Source organism: Oenanthe melanoleuca, chromosome Z (assembly GCF_029582105.1).
Source record: "Oenanthe melanoleuca isolate GR-GAL-2019-014 chromosome Z, OMel1.0, whole genome shotgun sequence".
NCBI classification, from domain to species: domain Eukaryota; kingdom Metazoa; phylum Chordata; class Aves; order Passeriformes; family Muscicapidae; genus Oenanthe; species Oenanthe melanoleuca.
Window position 1 is genome coordinate 7,553,174 of NC_079362.1, and position 17,114 is coordinate 7,570,287.

The window sequence follows — 17,114 nt, forward strand, 5'->3', positions numbered from 1 at the left end:
TTTGGCTGCTCACCTGGGGCTGGAGGGCTGGAGGCAGCACTGACACCTCTCTGCTGAGAGCAGGGAGAGCAATGACAAAGCTCAGCAAAGTGCCTTTGAGACACGGATGGAAGTGCAAATTCTTACACAGACTGTGCCTGTGTGTGACTGCAGCACAAAGCTGCACTTCTCACAGCAATGTCTCACTGTGTCAGGAGTGTGCTGGGAAGCAGAGGCCAATAACCTCTCCAGGCTCCCAAAACCTTTAATATTTGGGAAATGAGATTTAAACCTTCCTTTGTGAAGGCACCCCAAGACTAGGATGAATTCCCACTATCACCATCTAACACAGGGCACTCCTCTTTACTCTGAGAGGATCAAACCTGTTGACTCAGCACACAGACAAAACCTTATTACTCTGATTTTCAAATAGGACCAGTCTCCCAAGATGATCCCACTACCAAAAGCTGTACTTGACATTCTTTTTAAGATGAAGATTACCATGCTGGGACTGAAAAAAATAATTAACAAAGAAGACAAGAGCAGCTTTTCAGCTCTCTTTGAGGACTTCTGCTATGAGACAGAGAACCTCCAACTTAACCACAGCAGAAGCACTGAAGACAAAAATCTCTTATAAAAGTAAGGCCTTTCCCTGTTTTTCAGTAAGTTCTTTATACCCCACTGACTCTCCCAAGGCTGAGGAGAGTCTGTCTGTCTGGAAAACCTCCTGCTCCACACATGCTCCCAGGCAAGCCCTGGGTTCCTGAAGGCCCAGACCCAGCTGCACTGTCCCTGTCCCTTGTCACAAACGTGCCCCAAAACCAGCAGCAGCAGTTTGCATCCCCTGCCATCCTCACAGCACCCTCCCTGCTCCTAGGAATCAGACAGCCGTGAGTAAAGCAGTGCCCTCAGTGTCATCTGGCATGTCTCAAACCCCACAGGACAGCCAGAGAAGCTCCACTGCTGACAGAGCAGGGCTCACCATCATTACTGGTCTGCACTGGGACCACAGACATTAAAGGCTGCTGCCAGCAACACCAAATCCACTTCCCCAGGCTTAACTGCAGTTCTGTTTCCTTCCCTGTATCCAGGTCTTTTTTTCCTTCCTTGTCAGAGCACAGTCTGAATGCTCCCTCGAGGGTGAAGAACAAAAGTGCACTTAGCACATACAGGAATTCAGAACTGGCTCACTCATTCTCTTGGATGACAGAGGCCTTCAGACCCACAGCAGTGCATCTGCTAACAGCAGAACACTGGCTCACTGCCTGGCTCAGGTAAACACACACCTGCAGACACACCTTGCAAGACTGATTTTCCTCTTCAGCTGCTCCTCTGGGAGGAGAGGCTCCCACTGCTCCCTGCTGTTTGTTTAACTGATGTCCTGCCACCTGAAGAGCCTGGAGAGAGTTGTTTGTTTAAGGTTAGCAGCTGCTTATGGCAAGAACAGAATCACCCCCTGTGCTGCAGTCCTTCAGGGGTCCCTGGCACAGAGTCAGTCCTTTGGGGACAAACCTGCCACCAAACTGCTCCTGGGGGTCCCCCAGGGCTCCCTGCTGGGGTGGGGGCTGCCCAGGGCTGCAGGCAGCCTAACCACACCACTGCTTCATTTTCATAATGCTTCAGACTGCTTGCTCAGCCTTAAACATGCCAGCATCATTGTCCATTTTCACAGCAATGTGTTTACTCTGGTTATTTGTAGGGAAAACCCACTTCCATACTGTATTCCCATGTGACATTTGGCCATGGTAACTGGAAATTTAGAAACTGAGAAGCCCTTCCGAATTTTTCAGCCTCACTTTGCATTTGACAGAGCACTGAGGGTGCAGCTGCACACTCTGAATTGCCCTTTTCACTCACCCTTACAATATCCCAACATTATTTTTGGGATTAAGTCTTTCTCCAGACCGTGCCAGACAGGGGAAAGATCAGGAAGAAAGGATGCTCTAAAAAATCTGGGAGTTTTTAATGCATTAATATTGGAGCAAGGAAAAAAGTCTCTCTATAGTATCCACTGTTAGCAGTTGCTGGCTGTATAGCAGAGTTGAGAATCAGCTACATTTTCCCAACACACACAAATATTTCTTCAGAAATCAAAGTGCAATAAAGATGAAACACATTATTTTATTTATTAAAAAATTTCCTTATAATTTATCAATAATTTTTTCTTGGTTTTCTAAACAAAAAGTATCCGATCCCCATAGACAGTTTGCAGATAAGGAGAAGGGTGAAAAGGAAGGGATGTGGAGAGAGAAAATTTCACATGATGCAGCATCTGTGACCTCTCAGAAAGCAAAAACGTCAACAGTGCACCTGGAACTACACCCTGATAAAATCCATTAGTCTCCAGACATGTATTTTGCACCTCCAGTATCTTCCATCCTTAACCATGATTTCAGGATTAAAACCCATCCTTCCTTTCATCCTCAGGTTCATACATATTTTTCCATTTCTGTAGTTCCTGAGAATCATTTATCTTCCACGCTTCAGCAAAGGACTTCATTTTTTTCCTGTGGGAGAAAAAAAAAAACCAACCCTAATCAAAATACAGTCATATTTTTAAGTGAAGCACATCAAACCCTGAAAGTCCTACAGTTATCTGCAAAATTTTATACATAGTCCAAAATAGCACAGCTCAAAATTTTATGTGATCTTCAAACAACCAGTTAATATTTTCCAAGATATGTGTTCCTGCTCTAGGTCAGCCAACAAATTAATTTCATAACTTAGGGTACCAGCAGCATTGACAAAATTATATAAACCAATGGTAAGAACAAATTGTTAAAGGAAATAAACAGCATTGTAGTCAGCCCTGTTTAATTTTCATCATTCAGTTCGTACAAATTAGTATTTGCAGGATCATAAAAACACATTTTCAATATAAATGAGTGTGCACATCCTTCCTGTTTCTTCTTAGCATTTTTTGATTTTTAAGAGCTGTGACAAATTAAGTTTAAAATGGGTTAACACACATCACTGACGACAGTAATGTCAAAACTGGATGAAATTACTCAGTGGATTTACTTAAATAATATGAAAGTGATTTAAAAAAATAAGACAAGGCATCTAGCCCATGGGTGTTGTGCCAGCAGAGTGCTCCCAGCAGGTCTGGGTGTGGCTCCCCAGAGCTGTTAGCTCTTGTTCCCACCACACTCCTGGGAGCAGCACAGTTAGGACACTGCTCCACATTCCTTTTTTTTCACTTTTGCCAATTATGGGCTGGTATTTCCAATTAGCAGAAGCCACCACATTATTTTTCCTATAAACTGTCACGTACCTTCAAATGTTTTTATTTTGCTTTATTAAGAGGGGATAAAAAACATTGTTAAGCGCCGAGCACTGTCGAGTTCCAAAGTTTGCACCTATAAATAATTAGTAGTCAAAATGTTCTCATGTAAAATTATCCTTTCAGGATTAGGTACAGCCATCAGACAACCAGGATCTTGGTTCATTATGTTCCTAAGAGGCTATTTGAATTTTGCTCATAGGACTGCCACGGAAAATAACAGTAAAAGAAGAAAAAAAAAACAGGTGGAAATGGATATGAATATTATGAATATCTAAACTGTGCACATAATGTTACAGGATTTACTAATCCATTATGTGACTTGATACACACAGGAATTTTCATAACTACTGTAATATATAAGGTACAAACACACCTGAATGAAAATTGGAGATCAGAGAAATATTGAAGTCCCCAGGACTTTCAGTAAAGTTCTGGGTATTTGTGGGGGCAATCAAAATATGTTATAAATATTTATTTTTAAGTTAGGCCAGAAGAAGAATGCCCACATTTCCTTCTACACTTTAGTATGCAAAGACAGTTTACAGTTCCAAAGTAAGTAATAAATACTTTCTAAATTGCAGTCATTAGTATTCTCACTATCACTGATGAGAATGTAAGTAGGTATTACAGAAGGAAATTATTTTTTTAAAAAATCACATTTGTTCTGACCTTCTCACGTTCACTATTCTTTCCAATTCCTTTGATTTGTGAGCTGCTTTCTTCAAGATTTCTTCAGGAATATCTGCCAGTTTGGCAACATTTAGCCCATAACTCCTTGCAGAGACTCCTTTAGTTATTTGATAAAGAAAGGTTATAAATTCAGGATTCTCTTCCACTTCAGATCCTAAAAAAAATAAAACCAAAATCAAAACCTCCTCCATGTGGCAAATACATAAGTCCCCTGTCCTGATCAGCTTACAAGGTAAGCAGATGATACAATATGAAGAATTATTTAGGGGAAAGGTTAATGGCAAATACCAATAGCACGTCATTAAAAAAAAAAAAATTAGGAAATTCTACGATGATTCAGTGAACAGGCCTTTATGATGCCTCTTATAATTCAAGAACTGGGACCATCATGTTTCATAACAGTTTCAAAGCAATCAGATGTGTTTTTGCCCTCCATGGAGTGCTTAATTTTGCAGCTGTTTGACACAGTAGGATGAAGACATTGAAATGTACTGTCCTGAACTGGGCAGCCCTGTTGAAATGAAATCCTTGGGAGATACAAAGCACAACCTGCTCGTGAAGCCCCATAAATAGCAAATGTTTTCAGACAGCGAGATCTTCCAGAGAAGGAGCTGCCATATGTTTGATCCCTAATCCCTCCTCCCTAATCCTTTGTTCTTGGCTGCTGTGGCAAGCTGGATGCTGGGATGCTGGAATCTTTCCCCCATCCCAGCTCAGATATCCTCCTGGAACACGTGCAGGAATGGATGTCCCATTTCCAACCCCCTCAACCTGAGCCTGCAGTGAGAGTGGGGGTATCACCTTCAGGTGAGGTGTAAACTGTCACACTGACATCTTGAAGGATTTTAGATTTGTTTTTTTAATGTATTTGTAACCCTGCAGTTCTTTGGTGTGTAACTCCAAACTCCACACCCAGTGCTGCTGCTGCTCTCCCATTTTGTCAGACACAACAATTCCTCTCCAGGCTGGGAATCAAGGACACCTCACTGCCTCAGGGCCCAGAGATGGGAACAACAGTGAGTTGGGGGAGGAAACTTGGGGAAATGACTTCATTACCTGCAGCTGTAATTGGGAGATCAACCCCAATGTGCAAATGGACCAAACTTATCAAAGTGTGAAAACCCGTGACCCGTGACCAGTGGTCAACTTTGGGTGTAGCCCTGGATAGGCTAAATATCCCTGAAGATCCTTCCACAAATATAACTGATTTTTATTCTCTTAATGTTGTCTGGCCTCTGTTTTTAGCTCAAAAAGGCATCAACAGCTTGTAGTGAGCCATCAAACTGCTGGCAACAGCCACTGGGGACTCCTGAGGTTGGTAGGTGGGGATGCAAAAAAAAAATATTTGGCAAGATCTGAGGAGGGAAATGACTATGAACAGCTCTTTGAAAATGTGCTAGGCTGAAAAGGTGTCGTGGGTTGCAATACAGGATGTGGCAGCAATGTGAATTCTGTCCCATCTGCTGCAGCCAGCTGGGGCAGTGCCCCTGATCTCCTGGCACACATTATCTGCTCATGGGCCATCTTTAAACCAGCTGGGCAATCATCTTTATCTTCCCACAGCCCATCCTCCCTCCAGGATATATCTCCTGTTAATGGCCAGTGAGTCCCAGGGCATGACTGATAAAATTCCATCATCCCACTGGGAGATGCTCCAGCCAGGGGAGGAGCCAAGCCTTTCCTACCCAGATAAAAACTGAGATTTGGGACACCAAGGAACCTTCTTCCCACTGGATTCCAGAGGAAAACCAGACCTTTCCACACCAGCCCTGGAGCTTCAGAGGAAACTGCACCTTCTCCAGGAGCACTGCTCCAGCTGAACCACATCTGCCCCTGCAGGAGGATGCAGCCACCATTGAATGGGACTGTGCCAACACCCTGACTGACTGACGGGTGTCAGCTTGGATTCTGACTCTGGCAGGGCTGGGATTGTTCTGTGTAATACTGCATTGCTATTTGAATTTTCCTAGTAAAGAACTGTTATTCCTAATTCCCATCTCTTTGTCTGAGAGCCCCTTCATTTCAAAATTATAATAATTTGGAGGGAGGGGGTTTATATTCCCCATTTCAAAGAGAAGCTGCTGCCTTTGTTGGCAGACCCCTGTCCTCCAAGCCAGGACAAAGGCTCCCCCACCCCAGCCCTGCGTGCCCTGGCCGTGCTGACCTGAGTGCTGGCTGCAGTGCTCCTCACTCAGCAGGAAGGCCACGTGGTAGTTGCCCACAGCCCGCGGGTAGCGCCGCTGCAGCTCGCACACGGACGGGTAGTGGGTGACGAACAGCGTCAGCGCCCGCACCTGCAGCACACACACTGAGTCAGTGCTCCCCAGCAAACCCTCCAGGCTGGGGTCCCCTCCCCTCATCCCTGTCGGGTTCCTACCGCCGGTGCTCTAGGCACTGACTTCCTTGGGTTATCTTAAATGAGCAAAGCAGCCAATGGTTGCTAAGAGCGTTATTGATTACGAAGCACATCAGTCTCAAAAGGCACCGGCAAAAGCAGAAGCAAATGGCTAAAAGTGAATGGCTAAAAAGCACTAACTTTTCTCAAAAGATTCTATTATATAGGATTTTCCCAAAAAGCTAAGATGCAAACTCAGACCACCACTCCTTAACTTATTAGAATTCTTGTTTCTTAACACGCTATATTACGTATAAACTACACATGACTTATTTTGTTTTATCTGAAAAATGTCAGCAATATTCTTACTATAGCTTCACTATGTCTACGCACTGTTTACAGCTGTGGTCCTGGAGCCTATACTAGAAACAACAGCACGTTTTTTAATCTTCACTAAAACTCATACTGCTACTGTAAAATCTAAACTTTTCACTTACTAAAAACACTAGGGCTCACTTTAAAACTTACTAACTTACTTCTACTTAAAGTAGAAGTTTACTATATGTGTGAGTGGCTTAATATACTTCAACCTATCTAAAGGCTTTAATTTAATTTTTGCACATTGATTCTTTCCTGGAGGATCCAGAGAACCCCTGAGCTCACTGACTCCAACAATCCCTGAGCTGGAACATGGGGCCTTTCCCCATTTCCCCCATTTCCCTCTAGGCCACATCTGTGGAAGCCCAGAGTATTCCTCTGGCTTCCCTGGGAGATTTAAGACCCCCTTGGCAGGGTCCCAAAGACCCCTGAATGAGACCCATGTGTCTCAGGGGCTGGATTCCAACTCCTGGGGGAAATTACCAACACAGAGGGAATGGAAACAAGCCACCAAAATTAGTAAAGTGTAAATTAGGTTGTTAGAACGTAGATAAATAGAGTTTTGGGAATGTTTGTGATAAGGGACACGTGGCCAAGATGGAGAATTTGGGGGTGTGGATACTTCTTCCTCCTTCTCCTCTGTGTCATCCGTGCTGGGTGACATGCTGGCACTTTTGGGTTGGATGGGGACAAAGCTGGACAGTTTAACAAAGTTGTATTGTATTGGGAAATCATTGTAAATACCTAGTGTGTAATTTAGAGTATAAAAGATCAGTCCTGCCTCTGCCAGGCAGATTCTGGCGAGCAGAGCGCTGTTCATGGACAAAGCATTCCTGAGATAAGGAACAACAGTCAACCATGGAAACCTCCAAGCACAGCTCCTGCAGTGTGTCAGGGGCAGCACTGAGGGAGCTGCTGCAGACCACGTGCAGGTGCTGCAGGTGCTCCCAGGGCTGCGGGGTGTGGGCAGGGCAGCAGCGCTCACGTCGCGGATGAGGTGCTCCAGCGTGGCGTGCGCGATGGCCACGCCGTCCTGCGTGCTCGTGCCTCGGCCCAGCTCGTCCAGCACCACCAGGGACCTGGGGCTGGCTCTCCTCATGATCTCGGCCGTGTCTGACAGCTCCTCCATGAAGGTGCTCCGGCCTCTGTGGATGTTGTCTGCGGCGCCCATTCTGCTCACGGGACAAAAGCTCATTACAAATTAGGGCTGGGAAAAAGTTATCGTTCTGTCACAAATCTTTGCTCCAAACAGAGGAGAAGAACCTAGACAGAACATTATTCATCCACAACAGTTTCCCAGCACACACATCTCCTGCCTTCAAAAACAGGACAAGGCAGTCTCCTTTTCCCTCAAAAAGAGAAAGAAGCCCTGCTTTTCCCTTTTCCCTGGGACTTCAGCTCACAAGAACTCCGCCAGAGGAACTGGAAGATAAATTTTACTCCTCTGCTTTCCTCTGGGTTTTAACGCTAACAATACCCAAAGGTATCCAATATTGGCATTTCTGCCCAGAGTGGAAGCTCGTGTGATCAGGTATTAGAGCATCCCAACAGCACAGCAGCGACTTCCTCCAGGCAGTAACAAAATAACAATTATTTCCTCTAATTGCACAGGCATACAAGTTTAACTAGCCTGCTTAAACAAGATTTAAAGGTATTTTAAGAGTTCTCTCCCTGTTCTGTTGAAACACAACCCTTAGCAGTCTCCAGCCAGGTGAATTTCTCCACATTCCACACAACTCTTCTAGCCCTGATTCAGATCCACATAACCCTCCAACCCTACCTCAAATTGTGAATTTGTGGTCTACATCTGAGAAATCTGTTGTTAGTCCACTCTGGCTTTCCCTTTTCCTGCAGCTTTCCTTACCCATGCAAGTGATACCCATTCTACACTGAAGAAAGATAATTTATTTTTTGCATTTCTGCTTTTGAATTATATTAATCACATTAGAGCATCCCTTCTGAGACAGGTCATCACGAGCAAGCCACTGAGGAGGGATGCAAAACTGGATTTATTCACTCTTATCAGCCAATATATGGTTACATTCAAGCCACACTGATTTAAGGAAAACTGACTCATGGGTTTAGAATATTATATTTCCAAATTTAAAAGCTGGCCACAACAGTATTGAAAGCCAATCAGAATCTTTGAGAGAAGTCCAATAAAGCTTTTTTTTCTCTGTCTTTTGCTGGGTCTCTCTCTAATTGCTTCTGTGACCTCCTGAGGCATCACAAGATACAAATAAATTTATGAGGATCTTATGACTAAAACCAAGCAGGTTGGGCCCCAGTACAGCTATGATTTGTATATATTCTCTGGTCCCTGCCCTGAACATCTCTCGTGGTGTCATGCATAAAACTGCATAATAAGCAAATCTTCAGTTACAAATTAACTACTTTCAGTTGGAGATGGCCCTATGAGAAAATTGAGGTTTTATTTTGTTGAGTGTGTGATTAAACACAAACACACCAAAAGTTACACTCCCACCCCAAAAGACAGGTGATTCTGGCCACAAGCTAATTCAACTGTACACGATTTTGCTCTGAATTAAATATATATCTCAGGATAATGAGGTATTGTGAAATCAACATTTCATTAAGCCACTTACTGCTGCAATCCTTTCAGATGCTGGCTAGGAATGATGAACATTTTAGTGAATTTCTTACAGTGCCCCACCACCCCTGTGGCCCCTGGGGTCAGGCACCAGATTCTGCTGTAAAATCAAACAACCCCCCTTGTTGCACAGATCCACAGAGAACAGGATAACTGAGGCCTGTTTTAACACTATTAACTGCAAATACATTAATCAAATGCTTTTTATGTCTGAACAATCTCTGGCTCCTTAATGAACAATTTCAGTGCTAGCGTCCAACCCTACAATTAGTGGCATTATTATTTTCTCATTTCTTACTTGGCTTCTCCTGACAGGGACAGCATCTCACAGACTGTCTGTTGTGTGTCTGTGATGATTACACACAGAGCTTCCATTTTTCTCTGGACTGCATCATTTCCATAGAGCCCACAAAATATTTTAGCCTGTTTTGTATCTAATTTGCATTCACAAAAATACTTCTCTGAACTTCCTCACTAAATGCTCAAGATACAAAGAGAAATTAGTATTATCTTTCTCTTGTTGTTAAATACAGCTGAAAAAGAAGTCTTTCTTTTCAGCATCTTAAAACATTGAAATCCAACTTGGTCTTAACTACAGATTAAAAAGCCCAGTGTATTTTTAAATGACATAAAACCTCTTAAATATCATCCATTGAAAATGGATAAAATTGTTCTTTCTGCCTCTGTCCTTTACAACTAGAAGAATTGTACTTGCTTTTTGAAGAAACATGCTGAGTACTGTTATCCCAGAAATAAGCAGGAATAACTGTTTTAGTGTGGATGACTGCATTTATAAAACTAACTGTTAATTTGCAGCAAGGCATTGCTCCCTAAATTGATGCTCTGTTATTCCCAATACAATAAAGTTGTTGAGTCACAACATCTATTGCTTAAACAACCTTTTTTTGGTTTTTTTTTTGTTTTGTTTTGTTGTTGTTTTTTTTTTTTTCGTTTGGTTGGGGTTTTTTTTTTTGTTTTTTTGGTTTTTTGGGGTTTTTTTTTGGGTTTTTTTTTTTTTTTTGTTGTTGTTGTTGTTTTTTTGTTTTTTTTTTTTTCACTTTTAAAACAGCCATAATAAACCCCACCAAACTTCTCCAGGACTCAGTGGCTTTGAATCCACATTTTAATGCAGATCTCCTCCTAAATGTTTTTAGACATTAAAGCACTAAATTCTTCCTCTCCCGTCCTGCCCACGAGGAACGTGCAGACAAGGGAGTGTGAGCAGTGCTCTTTGGATCCATCACTCCTCAGCAGATGCAATTTGGCTGGAAAACACTTGCTTTAATGTCTCTTTGACAGCCAACCACATCTTGCAAAATTAAAAGCTCTTCATCTTAGGGTGTTCAACACATTTATTATGCAAACTAAAAAAAAAAAAAAAAGAAAAAAGAGAGGATGGATTATCTCTTTTCAGTGCTTGGTTCAAGTAGCAAAGATTCCTGTCAAAGGCCTCAGAGAAAAACAACAGAGAGGCAATATTTTGTGAATTAATATTCAGAGGGTAAGTTAGAGGATATAACTGTGCTACCTCTCAAAAGAAATTATCCCACATGCTCTTAGAGTTGGCTTGGTTTTAGGATCACAGTGTGGACCCCAGAAAGTCCATTTTTCTTCTGCTTCACTGTGGATCTATCACACAGTTTCTGCAATTGAACAAGCAGCCCAGGAGCTCACAAAACCCAGCTACATTCCACCACATGAATCCCAGAAAACAAGACTGCAAAGCCATTCCCTGGAGCCTTATTCTACTTACTGATTCCTACTCTATAAAATACTTAATGCTGGAGAAAAACCTCAAACTTAAACTACATTTTCCCATTTTTTTTCAGTAATGTCCATCTGAGTTTAGAAGCTCACTCACAATACTTATTGCAAAAATGGAACTTCTTGCAGAAGAAAAAAGCTAATTCAGGAACAATCAACATTAAAGGAAAATTACTAAAAAAGACTGGATGTGTCACTTGGTGCCATGGTCTAGTTGAGGTGTTAGGGCATGGGTTGGACTCAATGATCCTGAAGGTCTCTCAGGTCTCTTCCAACCTGGTGATTCTGTGCAAATTACTCTTTCCTCCAAGAGAAATGTGTAGAACACCCTCAGTACCAACAAAAATCCCTTTCTGTGATTCAAAGACAACACTGAGAATACCATGAATAAAATAAATTCATAATGTAACTTTACAATTCCACTCACTCCCTCCAACAAACCCCTTTGAAATGTCATTTCAAAGATCACTGCGCTTGCACAGGAGTAATTTAAATTAAAATAACCAGTTTACAAAAGGGGAGGATTAGATGTGCTGTTGCTTTGCAGCTCACCCTTTCCTGGCAGGGAGCTCTTGTCCACAGCCTGTCTGTGCTCAGAGCAGTGTGGTCAGCCAGGGCAGTGGGGACAGGCAGCCCACCAGGGATGGCCAGGACAATGTAGATGTATTAAATAATTCCTCAGGAGACTGCATGTGCAAATTTGTAACAGCTCACTGGCAAGAAAATAATGCTTCACACTCCCCCACAACCTACTGGTACATCGTCCTCTTCATTTCCATCAAGATCTCACTGAGGCAAACCAAAAACTGACAGTAAGAAAAATAATTTACAGAAGCTGTAATTACAGAATTAGGAAGAAAAAATAAGTGTGAGAGAAAGCATGGCTATCAGGATACCTATTATTTTTGCATTATTCATGGGTGACTTCTAAGAAGTGTGCCAAGTTACATGGATGATGACAGGGAATTAAAGGATGCTCATGACATAAACCTGTTCTCAGTCTACATGCACATGTGCTCAACCATTTCTACAACGGCTTATCTGCAAATTTAAATGAAGAAGTACCATTTAATACCATTAATTAAATACCGAAAGTTACCCACATTAGGAGAATAGCTGTAGAGCAGCCTGACAGAATGCAATCAATGTAAAATACATTTCTGTTTTGTACCTTATTGTAGATACGTGATCCTCTCAGTCACTGAGAGATTAATGAGGATATTAAATGACTCTGAGGGACACAAACTTTGCATCATCCTCAAAAGAAAAACGAGTCCGAAGTTATTTCAATACTCAGTTTCATAGTGGTTTTTAGTTTTTTTTTTCCCTTCTCAGTATCAGTAGGTAACTGAAGCAGTCAGAACAAATAATCACTGAAATCCTCCTTTCCTTCCAGGGCTGGCCCACAGGGGAATGCACACACACAGCACCCCAGCGTTTTAAAAGAAACATTTCTAACAGGATTAACTTTCAAGATGTGAACTGCATTGACTTTTTTTTTTTCTTTTTTCTTCCTGAAAGCCAGAGGAAAGAAAAAACACCCATGGACTCGATCTTTTCAAGAGGTTCAGCTGGACTGACAGGACAGGTAGCCCTGAGCTGAGATGACAGAATCTCTGTGAATCAATTCTGAGTTACAAGAATTACCAGCACCCTTCATTCCTGGACTTTACAGACTAACAGAAACTCAAGTTATTGCAAAAGGTTATGTTACATCACCTGGTGAAGAACACCCAGTAAATTTGCTTCCTGAAATTCAGCCATGATACTCTCAGAAACATCTGAAGTCCTTAAAAATACATATTACATTGCCTAGGGCAAATATATCACCCACTCTTAAATTATCCCTGTAAATGTTACTGATGGTCAAGAGAAGAAGTGCAAACATTTTGCTGAAGGATAAATTATAAGAGCAGATATTCAAATTAGGGTGCTTCTTTGAGTGTCATCACTATTAGCCTGAAGAAGAGGAAAAAACAGAGATGAACCAAAACCCTCAAATTTGCACAGATTTGCACTCAGTGCTGCAGGACACCAGGGAGGGAACTCAAGGTAATTAAGTTAATGTGCATTTGCAGCTGAAGGATTGAGGCCAGGGGGGATTAAAGAGAAGGAACTATAGCAACAGAGTAGGGACAATGGCTGAAGCACTCAGCACGAGTGAACTTTTCCCCTTTAGACCTGTGGACGCCAGGACAATCCAATTCCAACTGTGACTGGGTCAAGTGACAGGATGGAGGAGTTTCAGAAGGGTAAATACAAGCACTCAGGCTCACTGCAGAACAGCAGGCAGATGTCCCCTGCAGCATCCTGGAGGGTGGAGGATCCAGGGGGAAAGCTCTGCACCCCACAGGGGCAGCAGAAGGTGCTTGTGAATTCCCCAGTGTGAACACCTGCCCTGCACAGACTGAGAGGATCTGCAGGGTCCCTTCAGCCCCTGCACACAGGGGGTGTTTGCATTCAGACCTCACCCTGCACTGTGCATACACCCCAAAGGCTGCCTGGCTGGGTATGGCACTAGCCCACCCAATACATCCTGCAATACAGGATGTGGCCAGCAATGTGAATTCTGTGTATCCCAGCAATGTGAATTCTGTGTATTCCAGCAATGTGAATTCTGTGTATTCCAGCAATGTGAATTCTGTGTATCCCAGCAATGTGAATTCTGTCCCATCTGCTGCAGCCAGCTGGGGCAGTGCCCCTGATCTCCTGGCACACATTATCTGCTCATGGGCCATCTTTAAACCAGCTGGGCAATCATCTTTATCTTCCCACAGCCCATCCTCCCTCCAGGAGATATCTCCTGTTAATGGCCCCTGAGTCCCAGGGCATGACTGATAAAATTCCATCATCCCACTGGGAGATGCTCCAGCCAGGGGAGGAGCCAAGCCTTTCCTACCCAGATAAAAACTGACATTTGGAACACCAAGGCACCTTCTTCCCACTGGATTCCAGAGGAAAACCAGACCTTTCCACATCATCCCTGGAGCTTCAGAGGAAACTGCACCTTCTCCAGGAGCACTGCTCCAGCTGAACCACATCTGCCCCTGCAGGAGGATGCAGCCACCATTGAATGGGACTGTGCCAACACCCTGACTGACTGACGGGTGTCAGCTTGGATTCTGACTCTGGCAGGGCTGGGATTGTTCTGTGTAATACTGCATTTCTATTTTAATTTTCCCAGTAAAGAACTGTTATTGCTAATTCCCATATTTTTGCCTGAGAGCCCCTTAATTTTGAAACTATAATAATTTTTAGGCAGGGGGTTTATATTCTCCATTTTAAAGAGAAGCTTCTGCCTTTATTGGCAGACACCTGTCCTCCCAACCAGGACATCCATGTGCAAAAGATGCAAACCTCACCCTGCAGATGCATGTTTCTGTGAAATGAATAGAGACATGAAACCAAATTAGCTACAGATACATGCACAGCCTGGCTTAACTTGTTCCTACAGAGGCACAGAGCACTGTCAGAAGCAGTTACAGCTCAAAGGTACTGAGATATGTCCAAGACACAACTTTTCTTGAACAAAATAATCCTTCAATTTAACAACACCAACTACAACTTTTGGGTTTTGTTGGTTTTTTTTTTGTTTGCTTGTTTTTTAATATCCAAACCAAAGCTATCTCCATGTGATAAAAAATGGTGCAGTGTACTTAATACAGCACCCTGTTCCTCCCCAAAAGATGGGAACAATTTACCCCAGAGGTGCAATTATGTGATTGATTGTGAGCATAAATGAAAGGCTTAAGTAATTCTTGTTACTCTGGCAGTAAACAAAAATACAATTAAGGAGGAACAAAATGAAACAAATTACTGTGCCATAAAGAAGTAACATTTGTGAAAATTACTTTGGGGTTATTGACAGCTAAAAGTTCTGTTTGTCTGACTCACTGTGCTTTCAATACAAACAATACTTTTTTGGCATGTCAGTATAAAAAATTCTCATGTGGACTTGCCATTCACTTGGGATTGCTTTGTGAGAACAGCTCCCTACTTCTCTGCACAATAAATAAATCAATGTACATGGCAGAACCACTAAGCATTACCACATACATACAAAATAAAAAAAGATCTGAAAATGTACCTTTGATTTTTTAATTTTCTGACCATTACCTTTCAGAGTCTAACAGTTCAGGCAAACTGAGAGACTTTGTTCTATTTGTTCTAATTTTTTTCCAAAGGAAGATCTGAATGATTTAAAAAATTTATTTTCAGGTTTAAAGAACTTAAAAAAAAATCTCCAAAATTCTGGTCAAAACCAGGTTATATACAAACAAGTTGTTCAGCTGAGATAAACTCCTCCACAGTTTTGACTCAGCAATCAATCTCCTAGTGATTTCTGTACACACCTGCAGAACCTGCTAAACACTGCTGTCACCTCCCCACTGGTTTCACAGCCTAGATTTTTATGAAGATTATGAGAAGCTGACTAGATAAACGTTTTCATTTGCCTGGGATGTTGTGATTTTAACTGTTATTTCTAGGAAAAATTATCTTTGTCATTTTACCCTGCAAGCTTCCAAGAAATCATTAAAGCTTAATAAAGAAATAAATGCAAGCAAGGATTTTTTTAAAATGTAGACTCTGGTCTTTAGACTTAAAACCAAAAAAATTCAGTGATATAAAAACGAGAGGCAATATTTGCCTATTCCTATGCAAACAGGACCATTTCCAATAATGGAGCTTGTTACTTATTTATTAGTTTAAATACAGTTATTTCCCCCCTCTGCCTCTCCTGTGCAGCTCCCTTCTGACAAGCCAATAAAACTGGTTGAATGGAATCAAGTGTAATGTGGTTTGCCTAGTTACAAAAAGTTGAGAGTTCATTTTGCCATGAGAGGTTACTCCATCCTGTGCCCTCTCAGGAGTTCTGACAAAATACACTCTTAGCAAGCCTTGGAACATTTTAACCTTAAAGTAAATCTAAAAGCAATCTGAAGTAAATCACGCCATTTTAAGTATATTTCAAACTTGAATGATGGTGGCGTTTCAATGACAAAAAGAAAAAGTAAAATACAAGCATCCCAAGTCAATTGCCCAAGTGCTTGCAGGTATTCATACAATATTTGCTTTCCATCATGACTTTAAACCTTACTGACATTTCTGATAATGCCATAATTATGTACATTTTATCCAGTTAAAATAAAATGTTTGTCTACCTGTTTCTTTCAGCTCCACACACTTGTGAAACAGTAGTATGACTCTGTCAAGATGTCAGAATTAAATAGCTGTAAATGCATTCAGGGTGGTGACACTCACAATACATCTATTATAAGGCCTGACCTTTTTGAGAGTAATTCCACATTTACAGATCAGAAAAACAGACATTGTAATAAACCATACAAAGAAAGTACTATGGCTTGTTTGATACAGGGCCTCTGCAGAAGTCCAGAGTAATGAGGGCTGAGTTTTCTTGGGTTTTTTTTTAGTTTGCTTTGAAGAAACCCTCCATCTCTAAACTGTCCTCTAAGCCTTGACAGCAATTCTTTCCAGGTGTGGGGAACAGGCTGTAGGCTGCACAAGCCTACAGGGACACAGCCTCAAGCATTCCCCTATTTTCTGCCCCATAAATCCCTTTCAGGTGACAGCAGTCAAGGCACAGGATGAAAATGTGAGAGGACCCATTTGCCTGCAGGCGAATCATGCCAGAAATGTCACCTTGGGACTCAGAGCTGCCCCTCCTCCTCCATCTCCGTGGATCCAGGTGGGGGATGTGGCTCTGCTCACAGCAGGATGGAGATGAGCAGTGCCAGGCAGGCACTCAAACACTCATCTATTTGCCAATGCCAAATGTCCCACAGCGTGCAGCACTCACAAACCCCAGGGGAAAGGGCCACACCTGGTCTGAGTGGGTTTCAGATCAGCTGAAGATCCCACCTGAGCAGAGCCACAGCAAGGCAAGGACAGCCCCCAGCTGGCAGAACAGCACCGAGTTCCCACTCAGAGGGACTCTGAGGAAATGTCCTGGCTGCTCCAGCAGCTCCCTAAACAAAATAAGAGGCTGAATCCCATCAGTGTCACCATGCTGAGCCAGGTATATGGGTAGGTAATACCACTTTTTCTTCAAA

The 17,114-nt window shown here is 42.4% G+C and overlaps 1 protein-coding gene across 1 annotated transcript in view; it reads right to left on the bottom strand.

Annotated features, from left to right (window-relative positions):
• Positions 1–2,080: 2,080 nt before the first annotated feature.
• The window catches only part of MSH3 (mutS homolog 3), a 93,820-nt gene continuing 78,786 nt past the window's right edge, over positions 2,081–17,114 (bottom strand). Inside the window, exons 21-24 of the mRNA XM_056513665.1 lie at positions 7,654–7,840; positions 6,120–6,249; positions 3,935–4,109; positions 2,081–2,486 (exon numbers count right to left, since the gene is read on the bottom strand). Of these exons, the coding sequence (XP_056369640.1) occupies positions 2,378–2,486; positions 3,935–4,109; positions 6,120–6,249; positions 7,654–7,840 (601 nt within the window). The 3' untranslated portion in view covers positions 2,081–2,377. The remainder of the gene's footprint in view (positions 2,487–3,934; positions 4,110–6,119; positions 6,250–7,653; positions 7,841–17,114) is intronic.